A 16,541-nucleotide genomic window follows, 5' to 3' on the forward strand; every position below is an offset into this window, starting at 1 on the left:
TGTTCTGATGATTGACTGTCTGTGTGTAATCAGGCTTTTTTTGGCTGTGTCTAACAGTGTAAACACACACAGGAAATATTAATAAAATACTCTTTACCAGAGTATGAAACTAAGTATATTAGGATTCTTAAACATCTTGCGTGTCTTCTTATAATGTTCTCTTTTTGTGTCAGTTACATCATTTTCTTCTTGTTAGTTCACACTCATCTTGATATCTTATTTTGTTCAGGCCTGGTTTTTGTCTTTTGTGTCGTTTCACTCTCGTTACATCTTGTTCTGTTGTTTTCATCTAATTGTGTCTCATTCTTGTTAAGCAATTTTCATGTTATCTTTTATGTCATGTTTGTCTTCTTACATGCTTTTGTTTCATTTTCATCTTGTTATAGTGTTTTCATATTGTGTATGATATGAATTAATGGATACAGAAAAGGCGCAGCTATTTTGGTGTATTACAGTCCCATTCTTTTTGGTTGACTTTAGCGTTGATCAGCCAATTCTGCAAAGTAAAACTAATCAATAATTCCCTTCAGATGCATTAAAACTAAGGTTTGTTTTAAAATGTTGAGTACAAAGCAAAGTACAAATAACTGAAAGCTCTACTAAAGTGAAGTAACGGTAAGCCTGTTTACATGCACAACAATACTCCAATCAGAATAATCATAATCCGATGTCTTTAGCTGTCAGATTATTTAAGTGATAATATAAACGGGATAATCTCATGTTTTATCAGATAACGGCAGCAATCTGATAATGAGAAATCGGATTAACACACCTGGATTTATACACCTCCCCAACACTCCAATGTCTTCCACGGGTTAAGATGATTTATTTTGTTTTTTATGTCTGCGTATGTGTAAACACAATTAAAATCATAAAGAATGGAAGTTACGTAATCAAATGTGAGCAGAAGACAATAACAGGAAGTTTAAGTCTACCATCACTACACACATATATAATCAGAAAGAAATCCGATAATGGACCAGTGTCTAAACCAGGGTTTTTGAACCCATAAAGACCCAAATATACACCAGTGTCCAGAAGCATCTACTGAGCTGAAATGTTTAATAACTTTGGACCCACTAATCCTATCAATACATGTAAATAATCAGTGTAAAATGAAGTTTGTCATCTTTTCATGGTCATCAGATATGACCCATTTGAACGTTCAGAGGCTCGGTAGTGAACGTGGAAACACTGTCTTCCTCTACAACACTGATTCACCAGTAAAACTCATAGAGTTTGATAAATGACTGTGAATGGAGACACTTGGTTTATGTTCAGTTAATGATATATTTTACTGAAAATGTCACTTTTTCTCAAGTTTTCTCTGTTTTTGGTATGATAACCCTCAAATGTAATCTCAGAATGATGATTAAAGTGCATGATCAGTAAAATAAATATAGAAAAACATGGGATTTTCATTGAAAAAAATCTAAAATGGAGAAGATAATATTATGATAAATGTTGATAAATCACTTAAGAAAGGTTAAATAGAGAGAAAAAAATATTTGGGAACTGTCACAAAAGTAGCACTGGGTCTTCATGGGTTAATTATCACATTTCCTAAGTGTATGTAAATGTGTTAGATGTGACTATTACAGTTATTCGATTACTCCCAGATACCGGACTTTTATGGTCATGTAAACAGGCTCAGTGTATTTGTGCCTAGTTTCCTCCTACCTCTGTACAAGACACATTTCTAGGTCAGTAGTAGGCAGTAAACCCTAACCAGTCGCTGTCATTTTAATTGCAGGACTTTCTGATCATGTTCATCCATCACCTCGCCACAGTCGGTCTCATCAGCTTTTCTTATGTCAACAACATGGCGCGAGTGGGAAGCCTGGTGCTATGTGTCCATGATGCTTCTGACTTTCTGCTGGAGGTCAGTAAAACCCAGCGGTGACTGGAAACTCCTGTTCTCACAGTCCCACCTCACAAGCCAACACAAAACACACACTTGGCTCCCACCCATACACATTAGAATAACCAGCTCTGAGAAGGCTTGTGTGTAGCGATAGAAAAGTCTGATCTTTAGAACACTTCTCAATGTGCCATTTGTTTGCTTCTCTCATTCCACAGGCGGCCAAGCTGGCCAACTATGCCAAGTATCAGCGATTGTGTGACTTCCTCTTCATCGTGTTTAGTGTGGTATTCTTCATCACTCGACTTGTTATATATCCAGTATGGTAAGTTGTCAACAACAGCTGTGTTACTAAAATAAAGATGACAAATACTCTAGCTTGTTTTGTTAGTAATGGGAAGACTGCAGAGTTAAAATGTTGTACTTGAATACACCATATTATTGTGTCTTAAACTCTTAAGTGCTGAGGGCATTTTACTGAACAGCAGTCGTCAAAATCAGTGATTTTACAAGTATAATTGCAGAATGTAGTTCAGGGGTGTCAAACTCATTTCAGTTCAGTGGCCACATTCAGCCTAATATGATCTAAAGTGGGCCAGACCAGAGAAATAATATAAATAATAGGATAAGAACTTATAAATAATGTCAACTCCAAAGTTTTCAGTATGTTTTTGAGTGAAAAAAGTAAAATTCCATAATGAAAATGTTTACACCTACGAACTGTACTTTAACATAACATGAACAAATATGAACAACCTGAAAGTTCTTCAGAAAAAGAGTGCAATGTTACCAATATTACGCCTAAATTGATAATTTATACATGTGCATCACAACTTAAAGATTTAGTAAAAGGCAGAATATAGTTAAAATTCCACATACTTCTCTTAAGACATTTCAGATTGTTCCTATTTGTTCAGGATATTCATATTTTTTGTAAAAAGGATAGTCTGTAAATGTAACTTTTTTTTTTCCTACTTTTACTTTTTTTATTCTAAAACAAAGAGGAAAATTTGCAGTTTTCATTATTTATAGGTTATCATGATAATATTTTACTAGTCTGATCCACTTTAGATTGAATTGACCTAAAATTATTTCAACATCCTTGATTATTAATATCTTCAGTGTAATTTTTGTATTTCACAAATTCATCCCAGGGGCTGGATTGAACCCTTTGGCGGGCCAGATTTGGCCCCCGGGCCGCATGTTTGACACCTGTGATGTAGTTCATTAATGGGAGATATGAGTTGTATTCACCTGGTGTTGGATACATGATAATAAACTGACAGATGATGGATTCAAGACTTTTAGTGCCTATATTTAGGTTGAAATCATCCATCTGATTTGTTTTAGGATTACTTAAATACATGCTACATAGTCTAAATAATGACATATTTTTAGTGAGTGAGACAGATGTGAGCCAGTGGCCCACCATAAACCACCAACAGTGGGAGAATGAAGCAGATGAATGAAGTATGTTTCAGTTTGTGCTGCATTGTTCATTAATATCTTGAATTCCTTTTCATGTTATGTTCATTTCATGTAATGGGATTACCTTTTTACTGCCAGTTTTAGTTTTAGTCTTCATCTTTGTTAACAGTAATAGCCCTGTCAGGGACATGTCGAGGCCTCTCATGTGACTTATATTTGTGAATAGACTCAAGTAGAGCTGCAGTTTTCAATTGTTTTTGTAATTGATTAATCTGTCAATTATTGTCCTCAATTCAATTTGATTTAACCATTGTTCGAATAGGTGAAAAATAGTAAAGATGTGAAAAAGACTTGTCTGAAAATGATAAACAACTTGTCCTTTATTCCAGAACTAGATGAAACAACCACAAAAAGTATAGAAGTCAAAGGATATATATAAAAAATATCTGTAGATCTACTAACAGTATGTGAACTACAGTCTTCAACACATTTGTATAAAACGTATTTCAGATGTTACCAACATACAACTTAAAAAAATTAAGACAAATATTTTTTATGCTAAAGCTTAAAAGTTTAAATTTGTAAGTGATGGTTACAATGAAGAAAAAAATGACTTTTTCTGCCTTTTTGTCCTCGTCTCTTCTGAGCGAAATTCCATGTTGTTTGTGTTGATCCTGGGGTCATGTGCGTCACAATAAGTGTCCGTGTGAAACACAACAGCAGAACCAATGTTTAGCGGCAGCGAAATTAAGGAAACGAAGCTTCAATTCAGGAAAATTGTAATTGAATAATTTTGTTGATTAATTGTTTTGGTTCTAGATTCAAGTCCCATCCAGGGATCTGTGTTAGTAATGTAATACTTTTGCATTATCAGGATTAAAACATGTCCTTTCGTTCATGCTAAATTTACTTGACACAAACAGAGGCCTGATTTTCCACCCACATACTTTGGATATTAGATACAAAAAGCCTCAGATCAGACGCCAATTTTGGTGCCTGCTCCCCTGAGTGATGCTTACTGTGTGTGAAAAGATATGTTCTGAGAAATGCGCCAAAGCATCACAGCCCCCTGGAGATAACTAACAGCTTAAACACTGGACTTGTCTGAGAGTCCAAATCCTCAAGTGTGAAATGTGTTCTGCTGCTGCAATGATAGCAGTGATGACCTGCAGCCAACGAGGGCACAAACCCCTCCGCCATCATCCACAGAAGCTCCATGAACCCACTCTCATCATGAGTACAAATAGACTTATGATGAGAGAGAGAGGGGGAGCACACAAATGGCTTCTTTCAGAGTAAATATAAGATAGATAGATAGATAGATAGATAGATAGATAGATAGATAGATAGATAGATAGATAGATAGATAGATAGATAGATAGATAGATAGATAGATAGATAGATAGATAGATACATAGATAGATAGATAGATAGATAGATAGATAGATACTTTATTAATCCTGAGGGAAATTCAAGTATTCAGCAGCTTTACATACAGCACAAGAAAACAAAAAACAGACAGACCAAAACACAACACAACAGCGGGTTAGTAGCCAGGTTGACATTAAGGTTAGTGTATATACTCTAAAAGACACTTGCTAAATAACTAAAGAACTACCTCTAAAAGAGCTTCCTGTACAATACTGTAAATAAAGACTTTTGGTTGTATTTACACATTTCAGGGCAGTGATATAATGTGAGACAGTGATATAAAGTGAATCAGTGATGTAAGTGTAACAGTTATTTAAGTGATCTACGGTGGTTTGAAAAGTAGGTGTAGACCAACTACATAAGGTGCTTGGATATTTTAAAGTCTCTTCGTATCAGTCCTGATGTGGTCATGTCTGAGACTGAGACCGAGACCCCCCCTGACCACTCAGTGATGAGTTGTACAGTCTGATGGCCAGGGGTAGAATAGAATAGAATAGAATAGGTCTTTATTGTCACTGTCACAGGAACGATGAAAATCAGTTTAGCAGCTCTGTTCTATTTAGCAGCAAAAACACATAGTCCAAAAAGGACTGTATAAAAATATCAAAGAAAATGCTGAAGAAAATGTAGGCATGTGCAAAGGCTCCAGAATAAAATATTAAACACACATGCTGCTACAGTACTACTAGAACTACTGAAATATACAAAATGTAACTCTAAAATCTAATGAGAAATATGTACAACAAATAAGGATATATGCAGGGAAAATAGGATATGTACAAGGTAGATTAAGAAAAACAAGGTGCATATGTTGTGGCTATTGCACTGAGGTATGGTGAGTATTATATCCATCAATATAGACAGATGGATGGACTTTATTTATCCCAAACTGGGAAACTACAGTGTAGCAGCAGCATGACACACATACAATAAAAATAGAGAACCTCAGCATGCACGAGTAAAAAAAGAAATACAACACAAGAGCAAACACTACACAGTGTTGTAGTCAAAATCGACTAGACCGAGACCAAGACAAGACCGAGACCAAATGAGTTGAGTCCGTGACAAGACCGTGACCACAAAAAATAGGTCTTGAAACCAAGACCAGTCTTGAGACCAACATCATTAGTGGACTGTGGAGGGCTGGCATTGTCTGTTGAGAAAATTTATACAATGTAACATGTTTTTAGAATAGATGCCTCTGACTGGTTGCATTTGAAGAGTGTGTGTAGTAAATAATGATACTATTCTGTGACGATGCGGTTTTTGTACAAATCCCATTGAGACCGCTATGTCTGAGACCAAGACAAGGCAGAGACCAAATGAGTTGAGTCTGTGACAAGACCAGGACCACAAAAATTTGGCCTTGAGACCAACATTGGTCTTGAGAACTACATCACTACGACATACTGTACATAATAAATTCAAAGTATAAAAAGATCTGGGTAGAATCTGAATCAATCAATCAGTCAAATTTTATTTAAATAGCACCAAATCAAAACAAAAGTCATCACATGACACTTTAAGAGCTGGTTGAAACCAGACTCTCAAATAATAATGGATAGTAACTGTAACAGTAATCTGCTACATAAAACTGTAATGTGCAAATGAAGCTGTAGTATTCAGAATGAGAAGGATAAGAAATATGCATACATATGAACTAAAGGAAATAAAACACACATTTTAGTGTGAAATTACAGGACACACAACAACAGGACTACCTGTATTCATAGTGAAGTTATTTATTGACCTCCTCATACAGTCTTTACTCTTGTGTTTTTACTTGACATGCAAAGAAGACAGACCCTTTTTTTGCAGGGTTTTATTTCCCACATCACTTTATGTGTGTTTTGTTCTTAAATGTACTTCAATACAACAGAGCTGTCACGGTCAATTAGTATATTCTATTGAAAATTCTTGTAATGTGTGACACCTTGTCACTAACCGCTTGTGTAATGTGCAAACCATTACACCTTCAAAATACCCTGTCGTAGTTCACAGCAGTACAGAAATCTGAAGTCATAAAGGATGGAGGTGTCCTTAACGCTACAGTAGACTGAAATCATAGAAGAAAGAGCAGAGTTTCATTATATACATCCACCTCTATCTTAAGACCTAAACTGTATATGAACTGTGAGGCAGGTTCATGCTGCTATAGAAAAGTGAAGCCAAAATTAAAAGTTCAATAAGGTAGATTTTCATGTCCTTGTGTGTTTATGAGTTGTTGCTGCTGGTCTTCTTTTTTTTCTTTTAGATTAGTTAACTGCGTTTCTATGTTTCTAGTTTTGCGGTCTGTTGTAGAGGAGCAGAAGGGAGGCAAAGAAGAACAAGGGGGCAAGGGTGATGACTTTCCAACCTGAAACAATTGAGATCATTGTTCTCTTAGGAATTGAGTTAGGAAATATACAAAAAGCACATGAGTGTGAATTACGGTGACTTTTACATGTACCAGCTTTGGTATTTGATTTCCTGGTTTTCTTAACCCTGAAAGCAGAGCCAAGAGGAGGCTCGGGGGTTTCATTTCCTCTCAGAATTACAAGATGCTGAAAGGCGATTATGGAATTTCATTCCCTGCCAAAAAATATTGCCTTCTGAAGCTTTAATGAAGGTCATTTGAGATCTGCTCTGATTGTAAAATGTGACCATAACAAATGTTTTGAGCTTTGATTTGTTTTTATTTTTTTAAGCTGCAAAGCAGTGTAACAGAAAATTGAATCCATCATTTTTACTTTGTGGCATTTTAGTGCATATATTATCACCACAGTCATTAATTCACATTGATTTGCCGCCTGCTGTCTGCTCTCTCTAAATGTATTCCTTCATGCTCTGTGTAATATGATGCAACACTGACCAGTTTGTAACTCAGATGAGGCAACTTCACTCCCGCCTTCCAATGTGACTCACAGATTCATCATCCTCTTTATGCCGAGAGCATTAAGTTCTCTCCGCTGATGTTTAGATAGCAACAGTTTAGATAGCAACTGCTCCTCGACAGAGACCTGGACGATGAAGCGCAACCTCTAGTGAGAAGGACAATAGGGAACCTATGACTGGCAAAAGTAACCTGAGCAGCTATATTCAGTGTCTTGGTGTGGATGAGTGATAAAGCTAGTGTTGCCAGTACAGGTGCCTGGACTGAAATCTATACCTCTGCTGGGGGAGGTGGGTCCGTTGACAAACTCCTGTCACTCACCTGCATTTACAGGAAGACGTGACCTCAGCAGCCGCTCACCTAAAATTACGCAACCTGCATGATACATACCGACCCGCCACCGGCATCCAGGGGGTCATGAGGGAATTACAATCTGTGCTTTTCCAGTAGTCCTCATTAAAACTCTACCTCTCAACAATCTGATCCAAATAACACTTTACTCCCCTCTGGGACAAATGTTTGTGTGCACACAAGTACTGATTGCACTGACAATAAACTGAGTCATTCTGTGCCTTCACATGTATCTACTTGCCCGTGTCATTTTTCAGGATCTTGAACTCCACTATGTTTGAGAGCTGGGCCATAGTGGGGCCGTTCCCCTCCTGGTGGCTCTTCAACTTCCTACTGCTGGTTCTCCAAGTTCTACATGTCATCTGGTCCTACCTCATAGCCCGGATAGCTGTGAAAGCAATGCTACGGGGAAAGGTGGGTCACAGCCCACACAGCTGGACGGTTTTAGATCCTACTTACATGGCTTTTTCTGACAAAAGAGAAGTGATATCTTTCAGCCGTTTTAACATGGCAAATATATTTTCCTACACGGTCTAGATTTGTAGTAACTACACCTGCTAGTTTCAGGTTTACATTTGCATAAACCACTAGTGACTAGTTTCATATTTAGGTACTGTTGGTTTCATTCATTCAGCAGTACATTACACGAGTAATAATGAATAGTAAATAAGTAGTAACAGTTAATTTATATTTCAATTTAGTCTCTGGTTTATGTTTTAATTTTTAATTTTACAAGTACAATAGTAGGTTTTTCAGGTATTTGGAAGGAAAGTCATGATTTATTGAAGATGAAAAAGTTAGTATTATGAATGACTGACATCACATAATTATTTAAAAATGGGGTTAGCTTTTTACTGCTGTTTTTAGTCTTTGTTAACAGTAATAACCCTGTCAGTGACATGTCAAGGCCTGTCATGTGACTTGTATCTATGGATAGATTCAAGTCCCACGTAGGGATCTGTGTACAGCCACAGAATGTTTACTGAAATGTACAACATAACACTGAAGCTATTTTTGGTGATGGATGTGCTGCCTCTAGACGTTTTTCCCATCTGTCCCTGACTCTTTCTCATTCTCTCTGCAGACGCTGTGTGTTTCCTCTCGCTCTGGAATGAGAGAGGGCGACCCTGTGTTTCTGTCTGTCTTTGTCCACTGATCCCTCCTCCACTACTCTGTCCCTTCTCTCCATCTCTTTCCGCTTGACAACTTTACCTTCCCTTGTTTTTTCGCTGTAAGTTTCTTCATTCTTTGAATCCTGTCTGTTGTGATTCCTTTCACACATTTGCTGATTTTTCCTTCCCTGTCCTGTTTCCAAGATTCACTGTAGCTGCAGTATAAGTTATTGGACAACTGTTGCAATAAATTAACACTGAGATTGAATCCAGCTTCGAAAAACAGCAGCAGTGAATGATGAATAATGTTGTAATAGTGTCATGAATGTCAGGTATGTCCAACTGTTTTGCATTAGTATGGGAACGTGTTCACAACGTCCCACAACACCACCCTGTGGTTATGATGAACAGAGGTGATTTGCATGAGTAGTGGGAGATGGTTTCTTTCACACAGCTATTTGGTTTATAAATATGAGCAAGTTCTGCACTTTCTCCTAATTTTACCTTGTATACTACAGTTACACTTACATCACTCTCTGTTAGTGTACAGTAGAGCCACACAGAATGTAGAAAAGAAAGAAAGGTAACGCCTGCACACTCTAAACTGTAAAGTTTACCAGTGGGCATGTTTCAGAGCTACCAGAGCCTTTATTAGGTCAGAATGTTTGAAAAATGGAAAACACACCTATGTTTATAGATCATATACACCAACACGCACACAAATTTGATGAGGGGGGGTGTGGTTCATAAAACTCCTGTAGCACTTAAAAATCCAATATAGTGCATAAAAGAAAGTACATAAAACACAGTAATGCAGTGTTTTTCATCATTGGGGTTGGAACCCCACATGGGGTCACCTGGAATTCCAGTGGGGTTGCCTGAAATTTCTAGTAATTGATAAAAAAAAAATTTTAAATTACTAACAAAAAATATATAGCAAAAGACATGACAAACTCTGAAGCTGAAACTGAAGCACTGTGGTACTGCTTATCTTTCAAATGTTCATTATGGTTGGTTTATGCAGCTCTTTCATAATTCATAGTTTGAGTTCTTGTTTGTTCAGTATTAATTGTCAGCCTTGTGAATACAAGCTGGACTGACTGTACATATTCTGACCAAGGAAAATAAAATTCTCACTTTGTGCAGTAATCTACATCTGGCTTTTCTGCCTCCGTTCATAATAATATACATTATATAGACTAATTGTTATCAAAAATTAATGTTTATTTGCAACATAGTATAGCAAACTATTGTATGATCAAAAATAAATTCATTTTAGCAAAAAAAAAAAAAAAAAAAAAGCTCCGTTTTGAATGTCTGGGGTCGCCAGAAATTTTCGATGTTAAAATGGGGTCAGGAGCCAAAAAAGGTTGGGAACCACTGCAGTAATGCAACAGCTAAACATTTACATCTTATATGTCAGACAGTCATTAAACATTCATGGTCATATATTCATGTACAGTATCAACATCTGTCAATCAATCAATCAACCAATCAGATTTTATTTATATAGCACCAAATCATAACAAAACCTATCTCATGACACTTATATTTAGAGCTGGTCTAAACCATCACCTACTTTCTAATGTACAGTTTTCTGTTGGCAGTTTAATACTGACAATTTTAGCACAGAATAAAGATCCCAATTCCAATGTGATAACATGGGTTGAATTTTTATTTATTTTTGGTATTTTGCAAAGGTCGCACCTCAAAAAATAGACCTCGAGAGCTGTAGAATTTGTTTTTTTTAAATGAAAGTTGACAGACATTAATTAGCACAGACTAGATAAAAACAACAGCATATTCTTAACTTCAGTGGAGTTTAGCACAATGTTTATAGCTGAACAAAAAATCTTTATTATGCAGCACAACTGTGGTTAAAATCACTGCATATTAAAAAAGTCTTTATATTCAGCAAATTTGGATACATTTGCAAAAATGCGTAACAGGAACTTGTTGTGAATCGTTTTCTCCATGAAGCCAGTGTGATAGCAGGGGAGGTCGTTGTTGCAGGGAAATTCTGGTGTCATGTTGGGGTTTTGTTCCGAGAGCGTTCTAGTTTTCGATGTACATTTAACAGCCACACCCGCCGTCCCTGGACCACATGGTGTAGACATACGGGTGTGTTTTCCATTTTTCAAACAGTCTGACCTGATAAACATCCCAGCAGAACCAAAACACTGGCACTTTTACACTGTAATGGATTTGTGGATGTGCAGATGTTACCTTTTTAATGTATTTTGTGCGGCTCAAAAATAACTGATGGTGATGTAACTGTAATTAAACCTGGCATTTTAATGGCACAAATGGTAGATGGACTCTAGTAACAAGATGCTTACTTTATTTGTGTGGCTTGGAGTGAAAATGTAGACGTTACATTTTTTCCACAGATGCTGTTTTGGATAAATACTAAATACATATGGATATTTAGTACTACAACTCAATTTGCAACTGAAACCACGAAACATGACACATTTTGTTTTGGATCATCCACCTACAGAGCATTTTTAACATTTCAGCCAGTTATTAGTGGACCTTCAACAATTGGGCTGGTTTGTTTTGCCTGTATGTGAACTATCAAACTACTATGGCTAATGTTTGATGAGATACATTTTTATTGCCCCACACAGCGCAAGAGAGAAGGCACTCAACAATAAAAATCTATGCAACAATAAGAACAGAACACAGTCTACACCGAATAAAATCAATATGTGCAAAATAAATAAATACAGTGTGTAATAGTTTCTTGGGGATGGCCCACTGTCAATAGAAAAGCACCTAGTCATATCCGAACTTACTATGTTTATTAATTAGGCCTATTGTAAAAACTTGACAGTGGCTTTGGCTCCCTTTCATGCATGAATTACGAGATTTTTTTAAAGATTGTTTTTCTTAAAATCAGTGTTCACACTGAAACACATTTTAACCTAAACTAAATGCCAAAGTAGAAGTTGAATATAAGCTCTCTGTAGGCAGACTATGCAAATAAAGTCTTGTCAAGTAATCTAAAAATTTAGTGGAAAATGCTCAGAACTCATAGTTCTGTATTAACAATCATAAACACAGCTGCAGGAGTATAAAACTCAGGACTTTGAAACACTGGTTTGTGGTTGCTGTTACTCATCTCATCTCCGTTTGCTATTAAAAGAACTGTATGTTACAGGTTCTTATCAGTATTTCCTCTCATCTTCTTTGTAGGTGTGTAATGACGTCCGCAGCGACATTGAAAGCAGCTCAGAAGACGAGGTTGACGCACCCACAGAAGGCCACAAGGCCTCTTCTCATTCCACTAAAACAGGAGAAAACGGCACCAACGGACACTGCGCCTCCATCGCCAAACCTCGAGTGCAAAACCACAGCAGCTGGTGACACGGAGGCTGACGCCGGTAGCACCCTGCACTTCATCCGTCTGTCACGTCTCCAAGAGCTGTCTGTCTTATGACGTTCCCCTTGATGTACAAGGCTCACGCCCACATACACACACACACACACATACACACACACACACATACAAACACAGTTGTCACATTTTACACTGACAGTGACTGTGCACAGATTCTTACGTTGGTGAACTGATGATGCAAATGCAGACACTGACAATGGATACAGAAGCTCCAGGAGCTCTGGGAGTAATGACGCATACAACTCGAGGTGACACGAAAACAGAAATGATCTGAAAATCAGTTGAAGAAAGTGATTTGCATAACCTTATTTACAGACAATGGGATTTATTTTGTGCTGAGTTTGGCTGCAGATACTGATTGGTTTCAATGTTCTCTCCCAGTTTTATTGGTCAGATGAACTTGATTTTTTTTTGTGTTTTATTTTGTAAGGACTAATCCACACTATATCACACAGAGCGAGAGGTGCTACTGGGGTGGGTTCAAACCTGCGTATATGTTGCACCTGAGACTGCATCCCAATTATATATATCAGAATTAAATAACTGTATTCTATCAGAATTATTAAAAGTATGTATGTGTGGTCAGAAGTGCAGTAAGCTTTAATTTTCACAAAGCAGCACTTCTTGCTCTTTGCAATTTATTGTGGATTTACTCTTTAACATTGTTTGGCTACTTTGTTTAGTTCTGTTTTACCATTTTTTTTTTACTACTCCTGAGACCAAATGTTTATGAAACTTTGTCACTGTCTATAGTGGAATCCAGGTATAAGGACTATACTAAATGTCTGGCATCACGTTCTCACTTGAGTGCCTTGTAAAAATGCATTTCCAAATATATTCCTTCATTGAAATACATCCTCTTTCTTATAGTCGTGTACATAAACCTCACATTACACTATGTGGTTAAAGGCATTTAATATAATACAAACAATTCCAGCTGTGATCACCAAAGACAAGATGTGGCTCACAACACTGTCGTGACCCAAATCATGGATGCAAATAAGGTTTTTTCTCAGTTTGCTTCATATGCAAAACATTTTCCACCCTCACAATCAAACCCAACGGACTGCCATGGGAAAATAAACATCCTCACAATTTATCAACAGACAACAAAGCAAGTCTGAGAAATGTCCACGAGTGTGCAAAAGGAGAACAGTCCATCTCTCCAATGTCAGTCTTTAATGGCCTCAGGGTCCTGGTTTTCTGCTGCCAGTTTCAGTTGTTTTTGCTTTTCCATGTAGCGATATCCTCGCAACACACACAGGTAACCTCCATAAACCGTCAGCAGCATCATGGACGCAGAAAAAGCTCGATATCCTATGTCAGCCAGACGCTTTCCAGTCACCATGGTGAGGATCCTGAAAGAACCACAACAGTCAGTCAGTTAATCAGAAAAATGGAAATGCAAATATGAAAGTAGCAGGATGTTTTTATGGTCATATTGGCAATAGTGGAGTGAAAATATTATTTGTCAAGTAATATACCCCAGTGTTTCCATTTCACTCCACTAGTTAAAATTTGACAGCCGTTATTCCATTTCAGATTTTTTTTTTTTTTTTTAATAGCCTTCTAGTTCGATTAAAACTAAGCATCTCAAAATGTGTTTATTTTGAATATCTGTGGTAATCAGGTGATTTTTAACTGGTAAAAGTTTAAGTGTTCCTTTATGGCACTGGTGTCAAACATCCGGCCCCTGGGATGAATTTGTGCAAAAATGCAAAAATTACACTAAGATATTAACAATCCTTCTAGTTCAGGTTCCACATTCAGACCAATTCAATCTCAAGTGGGCAGGATTCAGTCAAATACTATCATATAAATAATGACAACTCCCAATTTTTTCTCTTTGTAAATGTAAATATTTTCATGTATTTACACTAAAACAAAGTATAATTACGCAAAAAATGTGAATAACCTGAACAAATATGAACCTGAGATTTTTTTTTTAAGAAAAGCAAGTACAATTTTAACAAGATTCTGCCTGTTACTAAATGTTTTGTGTCTTTGTAGATCCACTGTGATCTGTAAGTTCTAATGTACATGTGTAAATGATAAACTGAGGCAGAATATTGTTAAAATTACACTTATTTTTTCAGTTTGTTCATGTTATTCACATCTTTTGAAAGGATAGTTTGTAGATGTAAACCTTTTCATAATGTGAATTTACTTCTTTCGCTCTAAAACATAGAGAAAAGTTTGGAGTTGACATTATTTACATATTATTATGTTATTATTTTACTGGTTCGGCCCACTTCAGATCAAATTTAGCTGAATGTGGCCCCTGAACTAAAATGAGTTTGACACCCCTGCTTTATGGGAACATATAATCCTGAAGAACCTTCTTGGATTAGCAGGAAATGAGCCATAACAGGGCTGTATTTTTAACAAATATAGGATGATCTAGGAGAATATGATAATAATTTAAAAAAAAATCATCAACAGAATACACAGTAGTTCTGATTAGAAATGAGCCCAATATTAAACAAGCACAGAAGAACAAAATGCAACACACATTAATGTAATATCAGTTGTAAGATTCCAAAAACATCAAAAGTAATAGGGAAACACTGACTGATTTATTGCACGTCTACTTTGTTCTTTCTCATGTTTACGTAAGGTTTGAAATTCACATTACTTTTACGTCTCCCTGAGTATTTTTATAGTGTTTATTAGTACTTTTATTCAGGCAAAAGATTAAACAGTAATTCCATCACTGCTCTATTTAATACTGTTGAACTACGACTGTAATGATAACGATTTCGTCTATAAAACGCTTTCTTTTTTAAGTCTATTCATTCGTATAAAAACAGATACTTTCCAAAACCAAGGTCTGCAGAATGCAAATCCAAAACGCAAATTATACTTCATATCTTGCCATGTACAATACAGATGAAAAGTTAAAACTGGGAGGGGGGACATTTCGTGAAAAAGATATAACATTATACGTCTGTAATGGGTTAATAGTTTATTTTAAAGTCATCGTATGATCCAATGTTTACATTATTTAACTCTGTCTTCTAACGCCGTCAGCTGAATGTGATTTAATATGTAAAAAAAAACAGCCTTTATGAAATTCTACACAAGCGTCCCCTTCACTATGAACTCCACCACATTAGACGGTCGGTTAACTACGAAATGACATGTTAGTCTCTAAATCTGATCATCTTCTAAACGGATACAGTCCGTTACAAACCATCTCCAAATTTTAATCCTTATTTTACCTTGTATTTTTTAAATGCGTCAGATCCTGAATGATGTAGAGTCCAATGTCAGCAGCAGACCAATGTGTGAAGCTAGCAGTTAAGCTAATTCACCTTTGGTTTCGTAAAGTACGGCATCTCAGAAGGGTCAATTTATTTGTATCGACTAACGATTGCAGAGCGCCTACTACTGGCCCGGAGGGAGAATGCATTCATTAGTGAATTATTATTATTATTATTATTATTTTAATTACTACTAAGATGTCTAAGAGGACTAAGATGTGGTGGCCCAGAGGTACAACAGCCCAAAAAATTATTCACTATAAGAAAAAAAGAGAACAGCCCAAAAAATTATCCACTATAAGAAAAAAAAGAGAACAACCTGAAAAATTATCCACTATAAAAAAGAGAGAGCAGCCCAAAAAATGATCCACTATAAGAAAAAAAGAGAACCTGAAAAATTATCCACTATAAGAAAAAAAGAGAGCAGCCCAAAAAATTATGCACTATAAGAAAAAAAAAGAGAACCTGAAGAATTATCCATTATAAGAAAAAAAAAGAGAGCAGGCCAAAAAAAATTATCCACTATAAGAAAAAGAAAGAGAACAGCTCGCAAAATTATCCACTATTTAAAAAAGAGAGAGAGAACAGCCCGAAAAATTATCCACTGGGCCAAAAAATTATCCACTATCAGAAAAAAAGAGAACAGCCCAAAAAATTATCCACTATAAGACAAAAAAAAAGAACCGTCCAAAAAACTATCCACTATACTTTTTTCTTATGGTGGTAAATTTTTTGGGCTGTTCTCTTTTTTTCTTATAGTGGATAATTTTTTGGACCAGTGGATAATTTTTGTGCTGTTCTCTTTTTTTCTTATAGTGGA

General features: G+C 36.3%; 2 protein-coding genes across 3 annotated transcripts in view; one reads left to right on the forward strand and one right to left on the reverse strand.

The window, feature by feature from the left end:
• The window catches only part of cers5 (ceramide synthase 5), a 41,449-nt gene extending 27,964 nt beyond the window's left edge, over window positions 1–13,485 (forward strand). Inside the window, exons 7-10 of the mRNA XM_030134882.1 lie at window positions 1,754–1,882; window positions 2,080–2,186; window positions 8,201–8,357; window positions 12,254–13,485. Of these exons, the coding sequence (XP_029990742.1) occupies window positions 1,754–1,882; window positions 2,080–2,186; window positions 8,201–8,357; window positions 12,254–12,424 (564 nt within the window). The 3' untranslated portion in view covers window positions 12,425–13,485. The remainder of the gene's footprint in view (window positions 1–1,753; window positions 1,883–2,079; window positions 2,187–8,200; window positions 8,358–12,253) is intronic.
• cox14 (cytochrome c oxidase assembly factor COX14) lies at window positions 13,357–15,788 on the reverse strand. 2 transcript variants are annotated; one of them, XM_030134884.1, is made up of 2 exons: window positions 15,680–15,788; window positions 13,357–13,816 (listed from the first exon to the last, which is right to left on the reverse strand). In XM_030134884.1, the coding sequence occupies exon 2, from the start codon at window positions 13,804–13,806 to the stop codon at window positions 13,630–13,632; it is 177 nt and encodes a 58-aa protein (XP_029990744.1). In that variant the 5' UTR covers window positions 13,807–13,816; window positions 15,680–15,788; the 3' UTR covers window positions 13,357–13,629. The 2 variants fall into 2 exon arrangements, with proteins under 2 accessions (XP_029990744.1, XP_029990745.1); XM_030134885.1 differs by having other exon boundaries at window positions 15,670–15,782.
• Window positions 15,789–16,541: the final 753 nt, after the last annotated feature.

This window comes from Sphaeramia orbicularis, chromosome 5, assembly GCF_902148855.1.
Source record: "Sphaeramia orbicularis chromosome 5, fSphaOr1.1, whole genome shotgun sequence".
Lineage (NCBI taxonomy): Eukaryota > Metazoa > Chordata > Actinopteri > Kurtiformes > Apogonidae > Sphaeramia > Sphaeramia orbicularis.